At 35.6% G+C, this 22,895-nt stretch overlaps 1 protein-coding gene across 1 annotated transcript; it reads right to left on the bottom strand.

The window, feature by feature from the left end:
• Positions 1-527: 527 nt before the first annotated feature.
• LOC140152740 (histone-lysine N-methyltransferase EZH2-like) lies at positions 528-20,628 on the bottom strand. The gene is given in 23 exon segments (XM_072175219.1): positions 528-2,432; positions 4,011-4,032; positions 4,035-4,067; positions 4,070-4,093; positions 4,396-4,476; positions 4,874-4,955; positions 5,585-5,680; positions 6,233-6,315; positions 8,991-9,104; positions 9,661-9,786; positions 10,204-10,244; positions 10,613-10,704; positions 11,278-11,432; positions 11,946-12,111; positions 12,741-12,841; positions 13,289-13,452; positions 14,101-14,200; positions 14,489-14,578; positions 15,146-15,266; positions 15,619-15,735; positions 16,242-16,370; positions 16,730-16,909; positions 20,516-20,628. Coding segments are annotated over 22 exon segments (2,166 nt in total). The 5' UTR covers positions 16,895-16,909; positions 20,516-20,628; the 3' UTR covers positions 528-2,368.
• Positions 20,629-22,895: the final 2,267 nt, after the last annotated feature.

Below are 22,895 nucleotides of genomic sequence, written 5' to 3'. Positions count from 1 at the left end.
TTAGGTTGAATTGAAGGAATTATTGAGCACGAGTGTTCATATAAGCCTAAAACTAAAATTCGCGGCTCAGTTGGAAATCTGTAAAAAATATATGCTCCGAAAATAACCAATAAACAGTTTTGATGTGTCCGGAGAATTGAAAGTGTGCAACATGTCGTCGAGGGAGCAAAGTTTATATTCTGCAGCATTTAAACTCAATTATGAAAAAGAGCAACATTTTTTTAGCATTCTCCGATTTCTCACGTTCACTAGAAAGAGTGTATCCCGAGCCCGCGATTTAATTAATAAATTGGATAGTAAAATAAGCTGGAGCTAGCAGGCACTTGGGCTATTATAGCTACAACCCTGATCATGCTGATTAGGCCTACCCGCAAAATGATTCCCGTTGCGCCAGTTCACGTTCACAATATCGTTTATGGCTGGGTTTTGAGACTAGGGAGTATGTGATTTATGAGACGTCTTTGAATTATGATACTGTCAGGTGACTCGGCACTGAAGAGTCTTTGATATCAGAGACGTCTTTGAATTAGCAGTGCCCCCGAACTGAACTAACCTAGTGACCTAAAGTATTGGGTCATGTCACAATATTTTTTTTTAAGGCATTATGTCCAGGTTGCTCAATTTAACATACACGTATCCTTAATGCTGTTGAGATTTTACAAGGATGGCGCTCTCACATTTCTAAGAATCCAAAAGCGCCATTAGGCGAACGTTTACGGTATTGGCGGAAAATTGCTTATTGCATGGTTCTTATTTTTAAGCATCTCAATTTAAAGCAATATTGTAGGATCTGCACAAGAGGAGGTTGGTCTTCAATTTTTATCTAAATTCTGACTTTTGCATAATTGTCAAGTTCTTTGATGTAAAAAACAAGGCCTAAGGTGTTGTATTTGTGACAAAATCAGCAACTTTTAATAAATCTTGTGATTCTGAGATTTAATCAGCCTATCAGATTCCATTCACTAAAAGCAATCTATAAAACGCTGGAATGAAATAGCTATTTTCTTTTCATTGTACATCAGTAGTTCGGCTCAAAATGAAAAAGGAACATATCTGATAGGAAATAGTTTTAACATTTTGTGACAAAAAACAAATAAAATGTAAAAGTTTCACAAATCTTAAAATATTGCTTTATGTAAGATTTTACTAACATGGCTCATATTTTCAACTTACTACCTGGGCAAGTAACAGCCATGTTATAACTTGCCTGACCAGATTAGAAGAGCAAGTGGCAATTGGAGCACTGATACTAGGGTTGCATGACTTATGCTTTTTTTAGTAGTTGACACCAATTAGTCGCAACTATAATTAAAGACAGAGATAAAAAGAATTTATCACGTCTGATATCACTGTCAATTACGATCTTTGATTGGTTTACACAGGTTAATAGCGCGTAAAAGGAAGACCGATCTATCTGGTGCTGATCGGAGAAAAGGAACAGCAGCAAATGGCGAAAAATTACGTACTTTTACAAGGCAAAAAGCAGCTTTTTTAGGCATTCTTGACATGGTGCCTTCGCCAAAGAAAGTTTCCTACTATAAAGACCTAACTTTTGAGATGGTTTGCATGTTTGAAAGTGCAAAATTAACAAGAAGGCGACCGGTTATACCGCCGCGCTCAGCAAGTCATCATCACGACACTTGTAAACAAACCGTGCTCGAGTTTGATTGACAGATGACGTCAGACGCGATAAATTCTTTTTATCTGTCTTTAATTATAGTTGACTATTTGGTGGTCAAAATTTGAGTCAACATTGTAAGTAACTTTAATGCCAGAAATGTACAAATCTACATGTGTTAGGTATGTATAACTTGTTTAAGAATGAATGATGCACGCAATATAATTAAACAAAGACACAAGGTATAGAAACAGTCAGTATCAATATGCTCCATTAGACTAATCCATTTGCATCCCACACCCCTGTGTCACTGCCATATGATTTCCAGTTGAACTTGGTAGTCAATGCAGCTGGAAATATTTTGTGCACTTTATGTTAACATCCAGCAGAATCGGCTTTTACACAATATGGGTCCTTATTAGGAAATTTTGTTTGGAATTCAAAAATCTTCCACACCTTTTCCAATGTTTTTTGATTAAAATTGTTGGATTTTGAATATCTAAGACTGTTGAATTTGGTTGGAATTCCAAAATCTTCCTGGGGGTGGTTTTCAAAAGGAATAGTCCATTTGGAACTTAAGCATATATACATGGAAAGTTTTATAGGATACAATTGACATACAGGTACTCCATCGCAATAACAATACAAAAATAGGTCCAATTTTGTGGCAAGCTATGCGCAAGTGATGATAAACCCTGTCATGTTTATTTCCCAGCCATGTAAGGCACATCCATCCATCTCCATTTCTGTCTATTGATTGATCGACTGATTGATTTCAATACCAACATACCTCAATGCATCTGTTGGCCCGTATCTGGGGGGAAAATAAAATTAGTTGAGTGATTAAAACTGCAAACAAATTGGACCTCTATGCTTCTGAATTTGATTTCTTTTTCAATCTAACCTCTGGTATTATTAGATGCTATTTTTGCTTTGATCCAAAAGTTAATTTAATGTGTGAACAAAGTGTTTCAGAAGATAAAAGGTTTTGTATTTAGTCTATGCAGCTTTGTCCAGAGATTCTCAATACGCAGCCTGTGTGCCAGCTCCAGCTCGCTGACCAATTGTGGTTGACCCTTGAACAGCTTCAAAATGTACAAATTGAGGATTGAAAAACATGTTAAACAGTTCAAAATTTACAAAGCGCCAAAAAAAAAAAAATTGAAAATGATCACTTTTACAGGGTGACATCCCGCTATCTCTAAGGTCCGCTATCTCTAAGGTTCGCTATCTCTAAGGTTCGCTATCACTAACGTGTATAGTCTATGGAGATCAGCATCCCGCTATCTCTAATAGAGATAAAGGTTCGCTATACCTAAAAAAAGGTCCGCTACTTTCGCTAGGTTCGATATCACTAATTTAGAATAAGGTTCGCTAGTTCTAAGGTTCGATATCACTAATTTTAAATAAGGTTCGCTATCACTAATTTAAAATAAGGTTCTCTATCACGAATTTTGAATAACGTCCGCTATCACCAATATATTGAAGGTTCGCTATCTCTAAGGTTCGTTATCACTAATTCCAATAAAGGTCCGCTATACCTAAGGTTACGCTATCACTAATTTTGTTTAAGGTTAAGCTATCCCTAATTAATTAAGGTTCGCTATCTCTAAGGTTCGTTATCACTAATTTAGATTAAGGTTAAGCTACACCTAAGGTTCAGTTATCACTAATCTTAAATAAGGTCCGCTATCTCTAATTTTAAATAAGGTCCGCTATCTCTAATTTCAAATAAGGTCCGCTATCTCTAATTTTAAATAAGGACAGCTATAGCGAACCTTATTTGAAATTAGAGATAGCGAACCTTATTTAAAATTAGAGATAGCGAACCTTATTCAAAATTAGAGATAGCGAACCTTATTTGAAATTAGTGATAGCGAACCTTAGAGATAGCGAACCTGAGAGATAGCGAACCTTATAGATAGCGGACCTTATTTAAAATTAGAGATAGCGAACCTTAGGGATACCGGGATTGTTAAAATTAGAGATAGCGGACCTTATTTTAAATTAGTGATAGCGAACCTTAGAGATAGCAAACCTTCAATAAATTAGTGATAGCGGACCTTATTTAAAATTAGAGATAGCGAACCTTATTTAAAATTAGTGATATCGAACCTTAGAAATACCGAACCTTTTTCAAAATTAGTGATATCGAACCTTAGGTATAGCGGACCTTTTTCGTAATTAGTGATAACGAACCTTAGAGATAGCGAACCTTAGAGATAGCGAACCTTAGAGATAGCGAACCGTAACCTTTTACAGTACCAGCATCTCATCTGAACAAGTCGCATAGCATTGTGTATCCTAGTCATTCTAATGCAATGCACAGGGCATACACCAGCATACCTTGTTAACAGCTATAGAACTGACCTAGGCAAAATGTTTAACTCACCTATAGTCAAAGAAGAGTTCTTCCCTTTCTGAATTGGTCTCTTGGCAAAAATACCGATCGATGATCACCATTTACCATCATCACTGATGACAAAAACAAAAAATATATCAATATTGGCTGTAATTAACAGCTACATATATTACAAGCTGGACTGGTGACACCATGTTTGACACAGACTGGTGTACAAACATATAGATGCACCTGGTGCAACATATGCAACACTACGGAAATCCTGCTAGACAGTGCATTACTTGTTCAAGACAAGATAAGATACTAAACAAAAGAGACTTGACTATATATTTAGCTATCAATGCTTCCCATATGATTATGATGAAAGAACATTTCCGAAGAAATAAGTTATGTAATAATTGAGGTTGCAGCTTACCTTTGGCATAGCAATTTGGCACACTGGAATGGTTAGCAAATCTGATCTTGTTGCCCTTCCTAGTAGCATCAACAACAAAATCTGTATGAGAGAGAGAAAGAAGACACTTTTATGTAGATCCATCAGCTTTCAGCAACCTTCTAATAGTTGCAAGTAACACATATTTGATTCCTTGTGAATCATAATTCAGTGCATTATTATCAATATAATCTTCTTTTATCTGTTTTATACTTGGGTTCATAAACCAAATGAAATACTGCAAACTTTGGTTTGTATGAAGGTCACATTGGAATGTGAAAACATTTTTTGTGTCCATTTCTTTTCTGTTTAAATGGTATTACAACTGTGTGGTGAATGTCTGCCTACAACAGTTTAGCCTTCTAAGGATAAGACAATGTAGTGGCAGGTACTAATACTGACTCTTACTTATTGCCCATTTCTAAATAAATGGAGTTTACAAGACATTGTATATGCTTACCATTATTTAAATTGAAGAGGAAACTACACATATATTTATCATAGACTTTTCCTCTCCTATCGGCTTCATCTTGAGATATTATCTGTAAATAATGAAATACAACTGTTGCTGTTAAGTTTCCACTACAAAATCTATGTGGATAAAACACCATATAATTGGAATAAATGAATATCCTATTTCTGACAGACTCACAATATCAGACAGTCTAGGTTTTATTCCTGTCCATGATGTATTACAGATGACTTGTTGAGTGGAAATGGGCTATTCCATTTGAAATCCATACCCCTTACGGAAGACTTGACTTAGATCTTTCACACAGGGAGTATGTAAATTGAATTACCTGAATAGACGACTCAATTTGAAGTCTACACCACTGAGTGAAAGATTAAGGTCATGTCTTCCACAGAGGGTGTATTGAATATCCTATCAGTTGCGGTTCCAAAACAATGAGTGTCATAACTGTCATTTGCAACTAGGTTGTGAGTCCCTTGAAATAGCCACTTTAATATCAACATCAGTTGATGTGAGTATTTTTTTAAATAAAATAAAGAAAAAGCAAATGGCAAAATATAAAAAGTAATGGTAGAGAGATATCACATCTTTTTTATAAACTCATTCTTCTGAGTAGATTCTTTGATGATAAATATACCCCACCCAGCTACATCTGACAGAGAATAGAGTAGATGCTATCCAACAAAGAGACACACTTACCTCTCCACAATACTCAGATATGAACTCATTCTTCTGAGCAGACTCTTTGATAAATATACCCCAGCCGGCTACATCTGATGGTGCATAGAGTAGATGCTATTCAACAAAGAGAAAAAAGTTAACAAATATTTGGTTATGATAAACATAACATGGTGGTCTGCACATATGCACACACGCCCTTAGTTATAAAGACCTACAACTTTTTACTATCCAACCAATGGCCTTGAACACCCAAAACTAGGCTCCAAACCATATGTCCACTTAACTCTTTACTATTGTTACCCGACTATACACTGGCAAAGGAGACATGGTCTTACATGCATTGTTACGTTGATTGCAATACGCTGGTAACAGGGAACCGTTGGACATTGATGGATGTCCTTGGTTACTCTACTTTGCGGTGTGTTGTTTACAGGTCTTTACAAATGCACGCACACACCCTCCCAAACAAAGGTATTTCTTTTCAATATTGGTTTTCTCATTGAAAAAGACTCTTTAAACACTTCATAACATATTGAGAACTTGCACTTATTTATTCATGTGATTTCAAAAGAGAAAGTCATACGAAAATACCACAAAAACATGAAACTTATTATACTTTTGCATCTATTTTATGCATTTAATGATCACATTACAGGTATTTCTTACCTTTTTCCATCCTCTTTGTAAACTGACATTCTTACAAGATATACTCTCACTGTCTTTGGCTTTCTCTTTCTCTGGAAAAACATCTGCACAAAAAGAATATTCAGAACACAGATACAATGAATATATTATTCTGGATTTTGGATAAAAATACTTTCTTCTGGACATACCTAGACTACTCCGTAGTCCACTTGCCCATTGTCATGATTGTGCATACTCTGGATATTGCCTTTAAGCTTAAAACTCTGATTTAATTAATTTGTGCACAATAGATAGATTTTCACAACTGATCACCTTTTCAGTCACTGTACTCCCTCTGTATGTTAGCTTCCCAAGTGGACTACTGACTTTGGATTGCGGTTAACATTTTTAACATGGGACTCTATGGAGAGTTTAAATCCTCCCGACACGTACCATTACCATTAACTATACATGGTACACGTCTATCTTTGGAATGCGGCGCTTTTGTGCTGGCGCGAAAGTTGTTGATGAACGTACGCATCAAGCGCGTATTGTACCACCATGCTTAGTCTTGTGGTTAGATTTGATTGATAAACAAGTATGATTGACAGTGTGTTTTAGAGAACGAAGTCCCTGGGTAAAGTTCTGCTTAAAAGTGAAAGTCCATAGTCGATTTTTAACTCGTAATAAACTGGCAGATTCTAAAATTAGAATTGTTCAGTATTGAAGTGCCATTATAGTTATGCCATTATAATATGTTGCATTCAATAATATAGGCCTCACGTATACTTTACTTTTACTGTCACAAATATAATTATATAAACTTTTTCATAACCATTTTATACTAGTATTTTGATGTAATAAATATCAGTATAATTTTGAGTTCAACTGAATGCGTTCATCATGATTAATAACATATTTTTATTTATCAAAAATCGACTATGGCATAGTCTAGGACATACCCTGTTCAATATAGAGGAGTTGGTGACAGTAAGATTCTGTTCTTCTTGAATATGTTTTAATACTATGATTAGCACCCCACATATCAGTTGTTGACTTCTCATATTTAACAAAGCATAGATCCAGTCCCCATAAGGTCCAAAAAAATAATTGTTTGTTTGTCCTCCACAGCTTTGAAAGAGGACGTGCGGGCGGATTTTTTTTTTTTTTTTTTTTTTTGGATTTGGCATATTCCTGGACCTAGCTAGAGCTAAATGCTACAATCATTCATGATGACTTTAAAAAAAAAACATTTTGTTTCTTTAAGGGATCTAAAATGAGCGTTTATTATGCGTTTCGACAGTATTTTTTTTGTGGGACATGAGAGCACCTCGGACCTATCGAATTGCATTCTGAATCTGAAGCATGTCTTTCTGATATCAAATAATTTTCATTTTTGAAAATCACAATATAATACAAATTTTATGACAAATTATAAAAATTTGATATTTTCAAATTTTGATATATAACAGTCCTCGAAGTAAATTATATAAATCTAATGATATATTCTTAAAGTGTATGCAGCAGGGAGGAAAAGCCGACGGTCAATTGAAAATTTTGACCTTTCATATTGAAGATATGGATTTTTTTCCCAAAAAGACCTAATTTTTTTGGTGTTTTGGGAAAAAAAATCCATATCTTCAATACGAAAGGTCAAAATTTTCAATTGATCGTCGGCTGTTCATCCCACCTTCATACACTTTAAGTATAAATCATCAGATTTATAAAGTTTACTTCAAGTACTGTTAAATATCAAAAATATCAATTTTTAATGATTTGCCATAAAATGTGTATTAAATTGCAAATTTCAAAAAATCAAAATTATTTGATATCAGAATGACATTCTTCGTATTCAGAATGCAATTCGATATGTCTGATGTGCTCTGATGTCCCAAAATAAATACTGTCCAAACGTTCATACCCCAGCCCTTAATATGCAGTTAAAATTTATAATTTGTGTTCATGTCAGTCTTTTAATGATTTCAAATCCAATGTATTTTGAAGTCACTAAAAATAATAGACTATATGACATGAACACAAGTTATAACTTAGCATATTGAAGACACAAAATGGGGTTTTTTTTTTTGGGGGGGGGGGCTTTTTTTACTTTCAACTATGAAATATCTTAGTATTTAGCTCTAGCTAGGTCCAGAGATACTCCAAATCTGAAGAAAAAAAAAAAAAAAAAAAATTAATTTTACTTATTTTTATAACAAAAACAAAACAAAAAAAAACCTGAGGAGCAGGCGGTGGAGGACAAACAAACAACTTTTTTTTTTTGCCTAAGTGTAAAGATTTTCCAGTTGCAATGTACACAATACAATATATACAATACAGATTTATATGGCAAATATATAGCTTGAAACACCTCATGCCATGGCAAATATATAGCTTGAAAACAAACAACCAAATAGACCAATTTATAAAACCTCTTCCTATATGGAGTATGTTTTCCAAACTAAGCCTATGCAACCTGCTTTCACAAAACCTATAAGCCTCCAGACATGCTTATGAGATGTAAGTGGCATAAAAGAAGAAATTCCCATAGAATGGGTGACTAAGAGACTAATGCATGAAAGAGGACACTGAAATGGGATTTATAAGTTATTGTTCAATCACAGTAATTAATTCCTCATATGCTGCATAAAACAAAGTAGCACTGAAGCAACAATATCAAGATACCCGTAACAAAATTATTAACATCTTGAAAATTGTTAACGCTATATGATATCAGTGTCAGTTTAAAGCTCATTTTCAGGTTTCCTCTAGATTGCAAGACTGGCTCAGAAATATAACTTACTTGCTCCACATGTAAGACACAGGTCTGGGTCACATTCTCTGACTGCTAGGTAACATGGGCACTGTTTGGTGTTGCACTGGGCTTTACAACGACACCCAGGGAATCGGTTCTGGCCTGCAGAAAGAAATTAACAAACAAAGAAACTTATGTCAAGTCTTTATGAAATAGACTTTTACTCACTTGCACCCCAATTAACAATTTCCATTATGTTTTGAGAATATGTTGTGCAAAATCCATAAAATACCTAAAATGTCCCTAAAATTAGCATATTTTTGACTAATTAAGCAAACTCATTGTGTTCTTTTGATGTACGCTTGATTTGAGCATTAGGTGGTGGCCACACCCATAAGCTTGATGCTACACATTACTTCTACCACCTCAAGAGTAAACAACTGTTTATCTTTATTGTGTTTTAGTGTCTCTACACAGTTGCTGTCTTAAATTTTTGGCTCAGAGACACAAAGAAGTACATCTGTTCAGCTGCTGTTAGTTCAACTGCTTCTAATATGCCTGGTGCAAGCACTCATACAGGGCATTCAATATATATTAAGAACACTTATGCATATATCACATGTAATCATAATAACACAGCAGCTAGTGGACATATGTCTTTGTGCCACTGAGCCATCAACAATGCATCTAGACAAAATAAAGTGGTTGGTCAACTTACAGTCAGATGAGCATTGGCAGAATTTTTCACAGAAGTTTTGCAACATTACACAGGAGCACTCTGAATCACAGGATTTGCCTGGATGATCACATGGTTGGTAGTTGTACACATGGCTAGCTGAGTTGTCTGAAATAAAGACAGTTTGAAAAACAAAATGAAACCAAACAGAGCTTTTATAAAATCTAAGTAGGGTCGGTCGGTTTTTTTCTGGAATCTAAAATTCACCAAAATCTGAAGATCTTTTGTAAACATAATTTCTAAAAATTTTCAGCCAAAATTAATCAATTTTGGCCCCAAAACACCTGATTTTACATGATTTTAGCAACAAAAAAATGCAAATTTTGGGTCGGTCAGGTCGTTGAACAGGGTGTTTGACATTGTCTTATCAAAGTATTTTCTTATTTTCCTAATTGATAGTGCCCTTTGCGCAGGCATAAACACACAAGCCTTGGCACACTTTACAGGAATACGCTGACTGCTGTGGCCAAGACACACCATCAAACCTGTATAGTTTAAGTATTAAAATGCAGGTATTACACAAACCTTTTTTAAGCTGAATCTTCCTGCAGTGCATTGACCACATCCTATGAAAAAAACAAAAGTGATCATAACATTTAGATACTTCCAATTAACATTTTCACCAGATTTGAACAATATTTCTTAGCGATAATCTCATAATGTATCATTTTTTTGCTTGGCACTATCCATTGCCGACTTTGGTCTGATAGGATCAGATCGTGTCACATATTGTATCAAATCTTTTAAGAATCTATAATCTTTTCTGGTATTCTTGGTTTTGTTGAAACTATGGTAATGTTAGATGTATGCTATACTCAGCTCTATAACAGTGCATTCAGCAAGCATCCATTTAGGTGGACATTATTGCATGCTATGCTTATAAATAAGCATCATACACCTTTTCAAATGTGATATACATTTGTAATGTACATACCTCTGTTTCCTTTTCTTCTTCCTGGGTGGAGTAGGATTCTTTTCTGGTGGAAGATCAACTACATCACCTTCCTTAGCAGCAAAATCACTCACCTACAAGATTACAGATAATTTCACAAAAGGTATTTCAATTAGGTATTTCAATTATTACTGCAGAGATGCCAGTCAGTGTTGTCAGAAAATCATAATATGACTTAAAAAATTTCTTGAACGGTGTACCTTTGCCTTTATTTTTGTACAAAATCATCACAGTATCTCAGATTACAAAGTACCTTGACACCAAACACTCAAACTGATTTAGATCATGCAGGGAAAATAACTCATTGCTAAAAATTGATTTTGAGTTTAGGTGGAAAGATGCGGTCAAAATAAATTCCTGCAATCATTGATTTCAGCAGCACAAATATTAAAGAAGGCTATGTGATGTGGTTTTCATTCAAGGTTGTTACATTTGGGGAGGTTCCATAAAAGAGAAGAGAGAATGCATGTTAATGAATTTTTATTCAAACACAGCTTAGTAGAACCACCTGGACATTGGTGTGATCCTAATAAGTTGAAACAATTATATGGAAAGTGAACACCACCACCATGAATGACTCTATACTACTTTGAGTTACCTATTTTACAATTTACAGAAAATGACTACATCATCATTACATGACTTACCTGTTGACAGGTTTTAGTCTTGATGAGAGAAGCTATCATACAATAATTGTTGAAGAAAACAGGTCGGAGAACACGGAAGATGGATGCTTCAGCACCACTCCATTCTTCTGTAGTCACAGAGCCACAATCTGATCCACCAGACTCTATCAGAGATTCTGAGTAAGAAAATATTCCACATGTGAACATACACCTTGCACAAGCACGCATACATTGATATTGTTTTAATGAAACACTATTATGTGAAATTTAATAGACATAGTAACATATTTTAAAATATTTCAGTTCATAATCTTGTAGTTACTTTCACCTGTAATTCAAATTGATGATCCTTTGTGTAATCTTGACCACATAAGTTAAACAGAATCAAGTCTTCCTACTTAATTAACTTAGAAGCCCACCAGTAGTGACTGATGACACATTTGCAAGGTTATTGGGAAAACTTGGTTGAGGACTCAATTATCATTACTACTGATGAGCTGATTACAATTGCATATTGTTAGATCAAATTGCTGAGATCAATACCAGATTCACCCAATTTGGTGGACATTTGATCGTAGATGGGTATGTATGTTTTGATAGGGGTGGGGTCGGCTCATCATTAATTTGTACAAAGCTGTAAAGGATGACAACCCAAAGGCACATGAATATAATTATGTCATTAACCTTACCAAATGGTCGCTTCTCAGGTGTTCCACTCTCCATTTCCAACAGCATACGTGTCGGTGTGCTTGTGTTAGAGCGCCCTCCACCCCTGCGCTTACTGCCACCTCTATGTGGAGATCCTTTACTCTTGTCTACATTACTTAATGCTTCAGCTAAACGAGATAAATCTTCCTGTAAAGGTATAGATTTGAAAGTTTCTTGTTAAATGAGACCTTCATATCAAAATGTAAGTTTTTGACTATGTAGTGATTACAAATCCACAAATAAATGCAAGAGAACAGTCAATATTGTGCAACTATAAAATTGACATTAATTAAACTGGAATTATCACTTGTAATGTAAGCCTTGAATATTCCTTTTAACTACAAGTCATTTTTTGTATCATATGTGCAAACCACGTTTCTCCAGTACTGAAAGAAATTTAGATGTTGGAAGTTTTGCAGAAAGGATGTATGCACACACGCAACACATAAAATATTTAAGTAAAATATTGTTATTTAACAAGATTCTTGATAAATTAATCAAAATATGAAAAAACGATAACCACTTTTGAAACACAACTACTGGTATACATGCTTTCACTTGAGTTTGGAAGTGATTGATGTCAGTGCAGAATTAGGATAACACATTCAATATGATACAGTGACCAGCAAACACTGCTACTCCACTGCCAAACTTGTGGGAAAAAATATATAGAAATAAGAATCCTTCAATGTCACATGTCCTGTAGAATATGCAGGAAAGTAATATGTGGAAAATTACTATGATTTTTTAACAGAGAACTGAATGATCATCCTTACCTTATTTATATTGTGCAGAAAACAGGTGGGACTACATGGTTCACTCTCCTGTCTGATTTCAGATGACTTGGGCTTGGTCTGACTTGGAGTTGGACGGTATGCTGTCAAAGAAATATGTAAAATCATTGCAATGATATATGATTTAGGCATATTACAGACAGGCTTATGAAACAAAGAGGTTCAACTGGGAGAGTCTATACATCATATTTAAGTGTCACTCATGAAGGGGAATAAAAGGAACCGCTGCATTCTTTTTCACGATGCATCCAACTAGCTTTGATTCTTAGTCTGTGCATGATTTGGGTCTGTATGTGATATATTGTGGCAGTTAGACATGCTATGCACTACATGCACAACAAACCCTTTATCATTATCATAGAAAAACAGAATCTGGGCTGGGAGACAACTCTCTGACATTTAATTTTAACCTTTCCTTTAATACCAATGGGAAAACCATGTTGTTGGATGGTCCTTCAATTTTACTCGGCTTAAAGCTCTACCTTTGTTTCTATCGCATCGCCTTAACCTTTGTGTGTTTTCATACTTACGATGAAGAAAGCAGTCATATTTGTAGCACCTTCTACAAAACAATGTATGGAATGAATGCATAGTTTGTTCACGGGGGACAGATTTGGCTCTGGGACCGTCAATATTAGGAGTACATTCTGGTGGCAAGGCATTGGGATCTTGGGGATCTATGGCCTCACGGAACCTGTAATAAAGATATAGAGACAAATTAAAAAGGAGCAGTCCAAATTTGTGAGTAACTTTTGAATAGTGGTAGCCTACCCAGCAAGGCTCCTAACCCATCTGCTAACTCATCTTTAAATTTGCACCCTTATCCTAACCCTAATTTTATATCCATAACTCTAAACCTAACCCTAAATCCAAATCCATTCTCCTAATCTCTTGAGGTGGCTACAGTTTTGTCCAATAAACATTACCTCACATGTCAAGAAATATTACACAAAACACTACACTTCTATTCTGACAAGTTTACATTTGTTAAATCATTCATTCGTTCATTTATTCACCTCTATTTCCATAATAATAAAAAACAGACAAAATGTATTTCAAATAATTAGATACAAATGATTAAATGAAACAATTAGGGAGGATATGGTCAAGAGGCCAAAAAGGCCAGCACTGGCCATCTAACAAAATAAAAGACTATCACACAGGTCACGATAACGGGCTTCAAGACATAATCGTAAGTTGAGATCAGAAACAAGTTTTCAATTCAGTGATTCGGCGTCTTTGATGTTTTTTATACAGTTGCAGTTCGAATACATTTACAGTTAAAATACAAAAAGGCATCAGTAAAAATTCATAGTTGAAGACAAAAATAGTCAACAATTACCTTTCTTTCAGTTCTTCTGCACTGCCTTTGTCTGGAAAGATCTTGTTAATAGCTTCAAATATGACATCCTTAGGGAATTTACTTCCTTCCTCATTGTCTCCTGAGGGAAAATGGAGCAATAGCATTGCAATTAATATCATTTAAAGAGTCGTATTTGTTATAAACAGGATACGGATAAGTCATTGCGGAGGCGCCACCACAGAGCTCAGATATATCTTCATTTGCCTCCCTCCAAGCAGGTGAAATGGGAAGCTGTCAGCAGAGTATCAAAATCACAATCTTGATTGAGTCTTTGATGTAGAACGTGCACTGATGATTCTGCCACCCAGCTTGATAATTTAAAGTGGCTGCATTATCTAGGTCTTTTATATACTTGAAGCCACCTTACCTGATTTTTCTGGTCCATTTTCATTTTCTTCAGCAGCTGCTACACTTTTGACAAGGTCTACCAGTGTTTCATCATCCATGAAGGTACCCGCTGTAAATTCAAATTGAACAATTATAGGTAATGGCTTAGAAAATACCAGTTCACTTAGATAATGAAATAATGAACAAGTGAAAAGTGTCTTTAATTTTTGTCTACATGTACCTCTAGATATGAATAAGTTCTAGTATCTTCAATCAACGTACATAACATGTATAGTCATACACCCGAAAGAATTTTGTGAAAAATAACACATATTTCTTTTACTGAAATTACCTGAGATTTGTTCTTGTGATAAGGCCTTGTATTCAAATCAAAGTCATGGGTCAGTCAGAAAAAACTAGGCATGCACATTTTCTTGAATGATTGTCTTGTCCATGGCACATCAGCACAAATACCTATGTAACTATGTCATATAAGCCAATTTGCCTTTTTGTAATAATGGGGGTGATATGGGGGTTGCTAGGTCTTTGTTTCGCTGAGCCCTAGATGCAATCATTCATATATCACTAATGGCTATATATACGTCTTTGTGATGCCGACTATTAGAATAGAATAATGAGAATATTCTCCTTATTTAGGCAGGAGACTCAAAATCCAATATTAAACACTGGCCCATACCTCGTTCGCCATGTACTTTGCCATCATAATTCTTGATAAGTTCCTCAATGAATGCTCCGTCTTGGTCCAGCACTTCATCACCCATGTATGGAATATTATGTAACACAGTCTCATCATCAACCTACAATGAAAAATATATCACTGACATGAGCAATTTGACAATCCAACTTTATGTTCAAGTCAGGCCAGCACTCAAATTAACCACCCACTGTCAACAGAGTACATTTCGTACAGACCCTTTGGTTTAGACTTCTCGCTATTCTTAAAATTCGCAGTGATTTAGGCTCCATTTCTTCAAATTAGTTTTTCTTACCCAATACTGTCCTAAATATCCACCAGATGCACCTGATTTTACCACTTTTGGTTCCATTTATTCTACTTTTAGCTTCCCTTTTCAGTTCTGTTAGTAGCAGTTTTACCATGGGCGATATTAAGAGGATTTAGGCCAAACAGGGCAAATGCTGCATACATACCATGAAGTTTTGCTGCAGAGGAGCCCAGGTATAGACACATGGCACCGAGCTGACACTGTTGAGTGTATAAAGAGGAGCTGTCTGAGTTGGGAAATCCATGCCTGGTTCTACTGTGCACTGTAATGGAAAATAACAGTAAACGTTGCGTTGTTGGCCAAAATCTGAAATCTTGTGAGTGTGCAAAAAAAAATGGCTATATGTTTTATAAATCTTTATAATTTACCACAGAAAGTGACACACTATATTTACATTTTACAAGGTAATAGGAAAGCATGGGCTACAAAGCTGTATGTAGCTATGTTCACATTGGTCATTTTTATAAGAAATTAAGTTTCAACTTCACCTTAGGTTAAAACAGTGAGTTAATTTATGTCAGGGTGTGATTGAGGATTTCAAAAAACCTGAAACCCTTTTTAATTAATTTTTTTTTGCATTAAAAAAAACGTGGGGAGAAATTTAAAAATCAGGAAAAATCACAACCCTGTTGTGTGCATACATTGTATGTGTGCATTATAATTTTTATGTAAGAATGGACCATATATGTAACCTGTAAGCAAAATCCTCATACACCTTTACTTATTACTAACACATTTTTGACTGGGCTATACAATAATACGTAATACCTTTCTTGTGACAGGCAGCTGATCAAATGATGCTGCAGTGTGGATTGATTGAAATGGCTTCTCTCTCCACACTATGTCATTCACTTCTAAGGATTCCTGTATCAGTCGCCTGTTGCTGCTCCATGCCATCTACAAATAATGAGCAAAATATTTGTTATACCACAACACCCTAATACTTAGATGATTTGTAACATGTAGGGGTATATTTCAGTGAGTGTATTTAACCACAGCCATGCCTGAATTATCCACACAAAAAAAGGGATATTTTTCATCATTTGAAATGCGAAATAACATGAGAATAGGTTTCCTACTTATTTCTTTTATGTGATCGTCACGCCCACGCTACACAGCAGGGCCTAATTGCTATTTAGAAGTAGGACCAGTTCTCCACTGTACTGTTTCCTAGCTGTTAAAATGTAGGGGCCTATTGGGTAGGCCTATGTATGAAAGACACAATTCACCACAAGACAATTTTCCATGTTACTAACCTTGACATCATCTGCCCTCTTATACCTCTGAAGCTGTCGTAACTTCATATATTCAGAACGCACTTTCTTCTTGAGATCAAAGGCTGGTTTGTCTGAAGATGTAGTTGATGATGCCTCTGATGCATCTGGAGCAGCAGGTGCCTTGGGCTGAGATGTTGATGCCATGGTCAATAACGTCTGCTGCAAAGACATTGTTCAATAACAGTTATTTAGCTTAGCTTATATAAAAAAAATATGTCATGTTGCTTTGAAAAGAGCACCATAAAAATCTGAAAGGGTTTCCATCAACTGACTATTGGAAATTGCTGAGGACCCTCTAGACTCAATTTCAGACTCAAAATACTTTAAGATGCACATGCTGCTTTGAATCTAATTACAAACAATCCAAAACAAGATATTTTTATCATTTTTTTCACTGACATACTTACCTGCCTTACAAAGTTGTGTCAATGTTGTGATTGTTGTGAGTGGCGAGATCTGTGTAAGCATCTGGTCACAGACATTCACAGATCATGGTTGGTGGGTAATGCAATTTCACACACCCATATTATAATTATGAGAGTGAGACATCTTGTATTTACCAATGCCATCGCCCAGGCCCCCGAACTGAAATAGTACCATAATGTTTCTATAAATAGAAACATTAATATATCCCAGTAAGGCCTAAAAAGTTGTTAGAGTGGCATACCATAAAAACAAAATCAGGGTAGGTCGGTCAGCATTTTTTTTACACACATTTTAAGCTGTAAATTGCGTATGATAAAGGCCTTGGAACGTTTTTGTTTCTTTTTTTAATTTTTTAATTTTTTTTTGCAAAAACATAAGAAAAATGTCATTTTTTCAGATGTAATTCATTCATCCTTCTTGTAACTGTTTGTCAAGTTTAAATTCCGTATCTTGACGGCAACTTAACTGCAAGATGACAGAGGTGTCAAGAGTGGCTACCCATCAAAATCTTGCACTTAATGAAAGTTGAACACAAGCTTTGTTTTCAGATTTCTTCTTTTTTACTTTTTATGTTTCTCTTATTTTTCATTGTTGAACTTATTACACAGAAGAATCACAATGAAAAATTAAATATTGTACACTGAAAATAAATCAGTTTTAGAGCTTCTTGACTCTTGGTGGTAACAAATAAAGGAAGATTGTCATTAGAGAAGAACAAGTTTTTGGTGAAAGCAATTCTGCACGCTGTATCTCCTGTCATCAACATAGTGAAATGAATAACAATCTTTTGCATTTAGGCCTTGTTTGGATTTTGTTGACTTAAAAATCGCAGCTGTTTGTTTTCACATTTCTGACTGAACTCTTGAAATAAAACTGCACAAATTTTATTCTTTAAAATCAGAATAAAATACTGCATCTGCCATGCTATGACTGGGCCTACTCAAGTACACCACCAAATGCACGGTGGCTGTGACGGTGGTATATAAATGAACCTCGTGTTGCATTATGTCATGTCAAGAGCTTGGTCAGGAATGCCTGGAATGCGGCGAAATATGTAGGTTGTGAACTTGATATTCACAGGGGTACTAGTAAACGGTACATAGATTATGCCATGAAAAGGATATTTATATTTGTTAACATTAACTTAGATTAGGCCACTAACAGTCAATTTTGAGTTTCCCGTCACATAATTTCTGAAAAGAAGTGAGGTAACTTTTTCATTATTCATTATTCATTATTTTTCTGCCTTTCATTATATGACCAACACGCATGTAAAATGTGTTGTTATTTGCCGCTCACTCACTTGAAGATGGATGTTTGGGCCAAATGAGATTCAAAAGTATATTAAAAAGAGACTGCAAGGTTGACAGCAAAATGTATGTTTTGATTTTGATTTTTCCACAAAAAATAAAGGGATATTCATAATTTTGTTTGCAAATATAACCAGTTTTTATCAGTATTTTTTGGAAAATCACAATAATGAATTCAAGTGAGGGTCAGAAAATGAAGTGAGGGCGGGTGACGGGAAACTCAAAATCGACTTCCACGCGCATTATTTTCAAAAATTGGGACACCCGGTACCATCAAGATTTCTAATTGAAACAATTTTGACCCAGAACACGATCATGTCAGAAATTAATATTTTGTTCTGGGTCTGATTATTCGGACTACCAAATCACAACAGTTTAAAATAGTAATACTTTGGGTAGCAATTTAGCAAAATGATTCTTCTATTCACAGCTTTTTGAATTTTTTAAATCAAGAAAATGAATGCCAAGTTATGCAAAGATTGTTTTGTAACTCCTAAATAAATTGATTTTTAATATTTTTTAAACACCGGCTCATTAGGCCAATTTAATACAATTGATGCTTAGTTTCCTGTTTCCCGCCCGCGTCCAAAGTAGAGAATTGCAAAATATTTAATTATTTTATTTATATTTTGGATTTTCTCTTTAAAAATAACTTTTAATGACTACCATTTGCTACTTTCTGACTTTGATCATATCATCTATAATGATGAATAAACACAGAACCTAATTGTACCATTACTTATGTATAAAATCAAACATACTAGTAAAATAATTAAATGCATGCTCCTTGTCAAAATGGCTTGATGTAGGTTGCGACCACTTATTTTAAAATAAAGAAAATAAAAGATAATTAATAATTAATAATTAAAAGTCGCCTCATCCCTGGTTTTCAACCATGAAACAGGAAACTAAGAATTAATTGTGAAGGGGCTCAATAAAACCTTCTAGAAAAACCCAGTACATGTCAATGAATCAATGTTTTATACTGCAAGATGATTGCATGGGTGACTGGGTTATAATCGTACACTGTATACTATACATCAAAATTAAAGAAAACAAAAACACCATTAAATTAATTTAAATCAATCGTACATTACATGTAGCTGGCGTACGCATTGCTCTTTTCCTATTTTTACAATAGAATCAATTTGAAATTTTTATGCCTGTCCCAATCAAGCCCACTGATATTAACGTAACAATAACCGATGATGGATTCACTCGGTCGAACATCGGGGAACATTGTCCCCTTCGTCCCCTTTGCACAAGCGTGCGCATAGCAACCAGCCCGAGAAAGGGGAACTGCACATGCGCACACTGCCGGTTTTACAAGGCTATTTCCCCTTTAATTGTGACGTCAGCCCGACCAAGAGAATATGACAGCTCCGTAGAGCTATCTCTCAAAACACGTCAGAATCAGTGAAGCATCACACCATGTAAAGCAATAATGGACATTCAGAAGTAAACAACGCTGATTACGACGGGTATAGCGGCCAAAAAAGTTGCTCAAAAATCTAATGCAAATGACACATCCATGCATCAGCGAATTGTTAGCATAGTTAACGTCAATTCTGTATCAAGGTCAGGACAAGGTATGTAAAGTCCAAGCAACACTTTTTGACTTTCTACGTAAAGTTTCTGCCTGTCCAAATTTCAAAGTTGTATTTTCCTAGTCTCCTAGACTAGTATGGGGATTACACAGTTTTAAAAGCCATATCTGATATCTGTGGTCACAAGTAGGAGTTGAATGAGGCCCTCTATAATAAACAATGTGGGCATACTATTAAACCATGGAGGTAGTAGAGAAAAACTATTAAGCAAGGCAAGCAAGGACTTTGTTTCTTTATTTATTGTCTTGCATGATTGGCTTCCGAATTCGGCACCCATGATTTTTAGACAACTGAAATTAAGAACAGAATATCATGCGGAAGTGCCAGGCAAGACAATCTGAGTGCCTTTTATTCTTAACCATTGGTCGTTATCAAAGTAAAGACAAAAATACACTTTAAAATCGGCAAAACTAATAACTTACGTACTCTCCCGCCGTTCACCACCGTCGAATTCTGCTCTCCACGCTAGCGTTGGGCGATATACATTTTATTTTTTAGTACCGAAACCATGACCGAAACGGTATTGATACCGCCCATGCCCATCCAAAAAAATGCAATTAGGGACCGTTCATAAATACTTTGGTGGGGGGGGCTGGGCATTGAAATTTTGGAGTCAAAACTTTTTTGACCCCCCTCCAGAGAACCTAAAACTTTTTGACCCCCTCTTTAGACATACAAAACTTTTGACCCCCCCTTTCCAAGAGGTTAAAAACAGTCTGGGGAGGGGGGGGGGGGCTACTCCATTTGTGCAAGTCAGTCACAATTATACCCGGCAATTATAGGCCTGCTGTGACTTGTATGAAGTTTAATTTCAATTTTAATTTTTTGAAAATACAATTATATTTCATTCTTATAACCAATAATTGAATACATAAAAGTAACACAAAAAATGGAAATTGACAGTGGGGTAGCTAGGGCTTGTGACACTCAGGGCTAAGGATAGGTGTCGCTCCCGATTCTTGAAAAAATTATTGCGCGCGGAGCACAAATAGGGTCTATCACTAATTAATTTTGGTTATAATGAAGTTGATCTTTCAATTGACTTTGTCCTGAAATGTGCGCGAAGCGCGTGAAAATTTTGACTTCCATCGCGCAGGGGGCGCAGAATCGAAGCTGAATTGGTCAATTCGGCGCTCCCTAAGAGTGGCGCCCAGGGCACATGCCCCCACCTGCCCCCCGTCGCTATGCTACTGGAAATTGCGAGCAACATCTGGGCACATACTCCAGATTTTTAATACTTAAGACTTGTTTATCAGGGGTGTAGCCAGCTTTCTTGGCCGGGGGGGGGGGGGTGAAAATAAATTTCAGGGCAAATACAAAAAAAAAAATGCTGGTTGCATCATTTTGACCCGGTATTATCAGTGGGATACATACAATGACATACAATACAATAGAATACATGTAAAGTCTTTGAGATTCCAAAAAGGCTTTAAGGCAGAGTAAAAAAAATCCATGTTTCTCGTCCACGCCCTCCTCCTTTTTAAAGATTTTTCAATGATTTCTTTTTATTTTGTAGACTTTCAGTTATAACATGTTGAAAAAGATGTTTCAGAAGTTGAAACTTATTTTACGGCTTTGTAAATGCATAATACATCATTTAAGAAGAGTTTTGTGAGAGGGGCCTACCTCTCAAAACAACAAAATAAAAAGGGCCTCCTCCTTTTCTCAGATATCAATCTGTATGTCGAATACCCAAAATATGGTGCCAAATACAGGTATTTAGCGTCGTTTTCCAATAAAAAATAGAAAATAAAAAGCCCATCATCCTCCTAATTTTTAAAAGCCCGGACGAGAAACATATTTTTATTTTGACTTGGCCTAATGGGATACCGGTAATGAGCGCGCGTAGCGCGCCAAAAATGTATTTTACACTATTTTTGGCCATAATCAAGGTAAAAAAGGGCTTTATTTGTACATATGCGCGCGTAGCGCGCAAAAATTTTGTATGCTCTTGTTCTTTTGGTATTTTCTTGTTTAAAACTTTTTTGACCCCCCTCCTTTAGTAACCAAAACTTTTTGGTCCCCCCTTTGTGCAACCCAAAACTTTTTGTGTCCCCCACACTTTGCCCAGTCCCCCCACCAAAGTATTTATGAACGGTCCCTTACCAAATTTACCTTTACCTTCGGCAATCTTATATTCAACATTAAGTTTCATTCTCCCAAAGTTCATGAAAGCTTGGAAACTGAGAGAAGTCGTTTGATATAAATACATACCGTAGGCCTACTCTATGCTCATCCAAAAAAGAGCTAAAAAGTTCGAAAAGTTCAGACACTTTCTCCCATCCTATTTCTAAGGCCTAAAAAAATGTTTGATTGGCGTAACCCGGCCACGATGAAATATTTTTGCATCAGGCCCCCCTTACAAGTGTTTGTGAACGGTCCCTTAAAATACACGTTTCATCCATTTATCTCATAATTACTAATTTCAGTAATTTGATTAGGCTACTAGAGGTAGTTTTCACAAATTCACTAATTTTGTAAAATAGTTGTCAACATATTTTGTTCAAAAATGTAAGCCAACTTCTTGTGACCTTGACAAACATAGAGTCAGATTTTGCTTTTAATTTCAGTGTGTTTCCAATTTTGATATTGCAGGTCGGAAGGGGAGACAATTTTTTTTAAATAATGTTTATTAGCTTGGGATTAGCTTAGGGCCTACGTTTTTGTAGATCCGTGCATGTTCTTTATCAGGTTCCTAACCCACACCAAATTTGAGTGGGGTTAACACGCTTAAATCCAGAACATATTACTGTACAATAAAATCATAGTTTCTTTTACTGACGGCCCAATAGGCCTACAAAT

The sequence above is a fragment of the Amphiura filiformis genome, chromosome 5 (assembly GCF_039555335.1).
Source record: "Amphiura filiformis chromosome 5, Afil_fr2py, whole genome shotgun sequence".
Lineage (NCBI taxonomy): Eukaryota > Metazoa > Echinodermata > Ophiuroidea > Amphilepidida > Amphiuridae > Amphiura > Amphiura filiformis.
The sequence above is the reverse complement of the archived record's forward strand: the minus strand, read 5'-3'. Positions and strand labels throughout refer to the sequence as shown.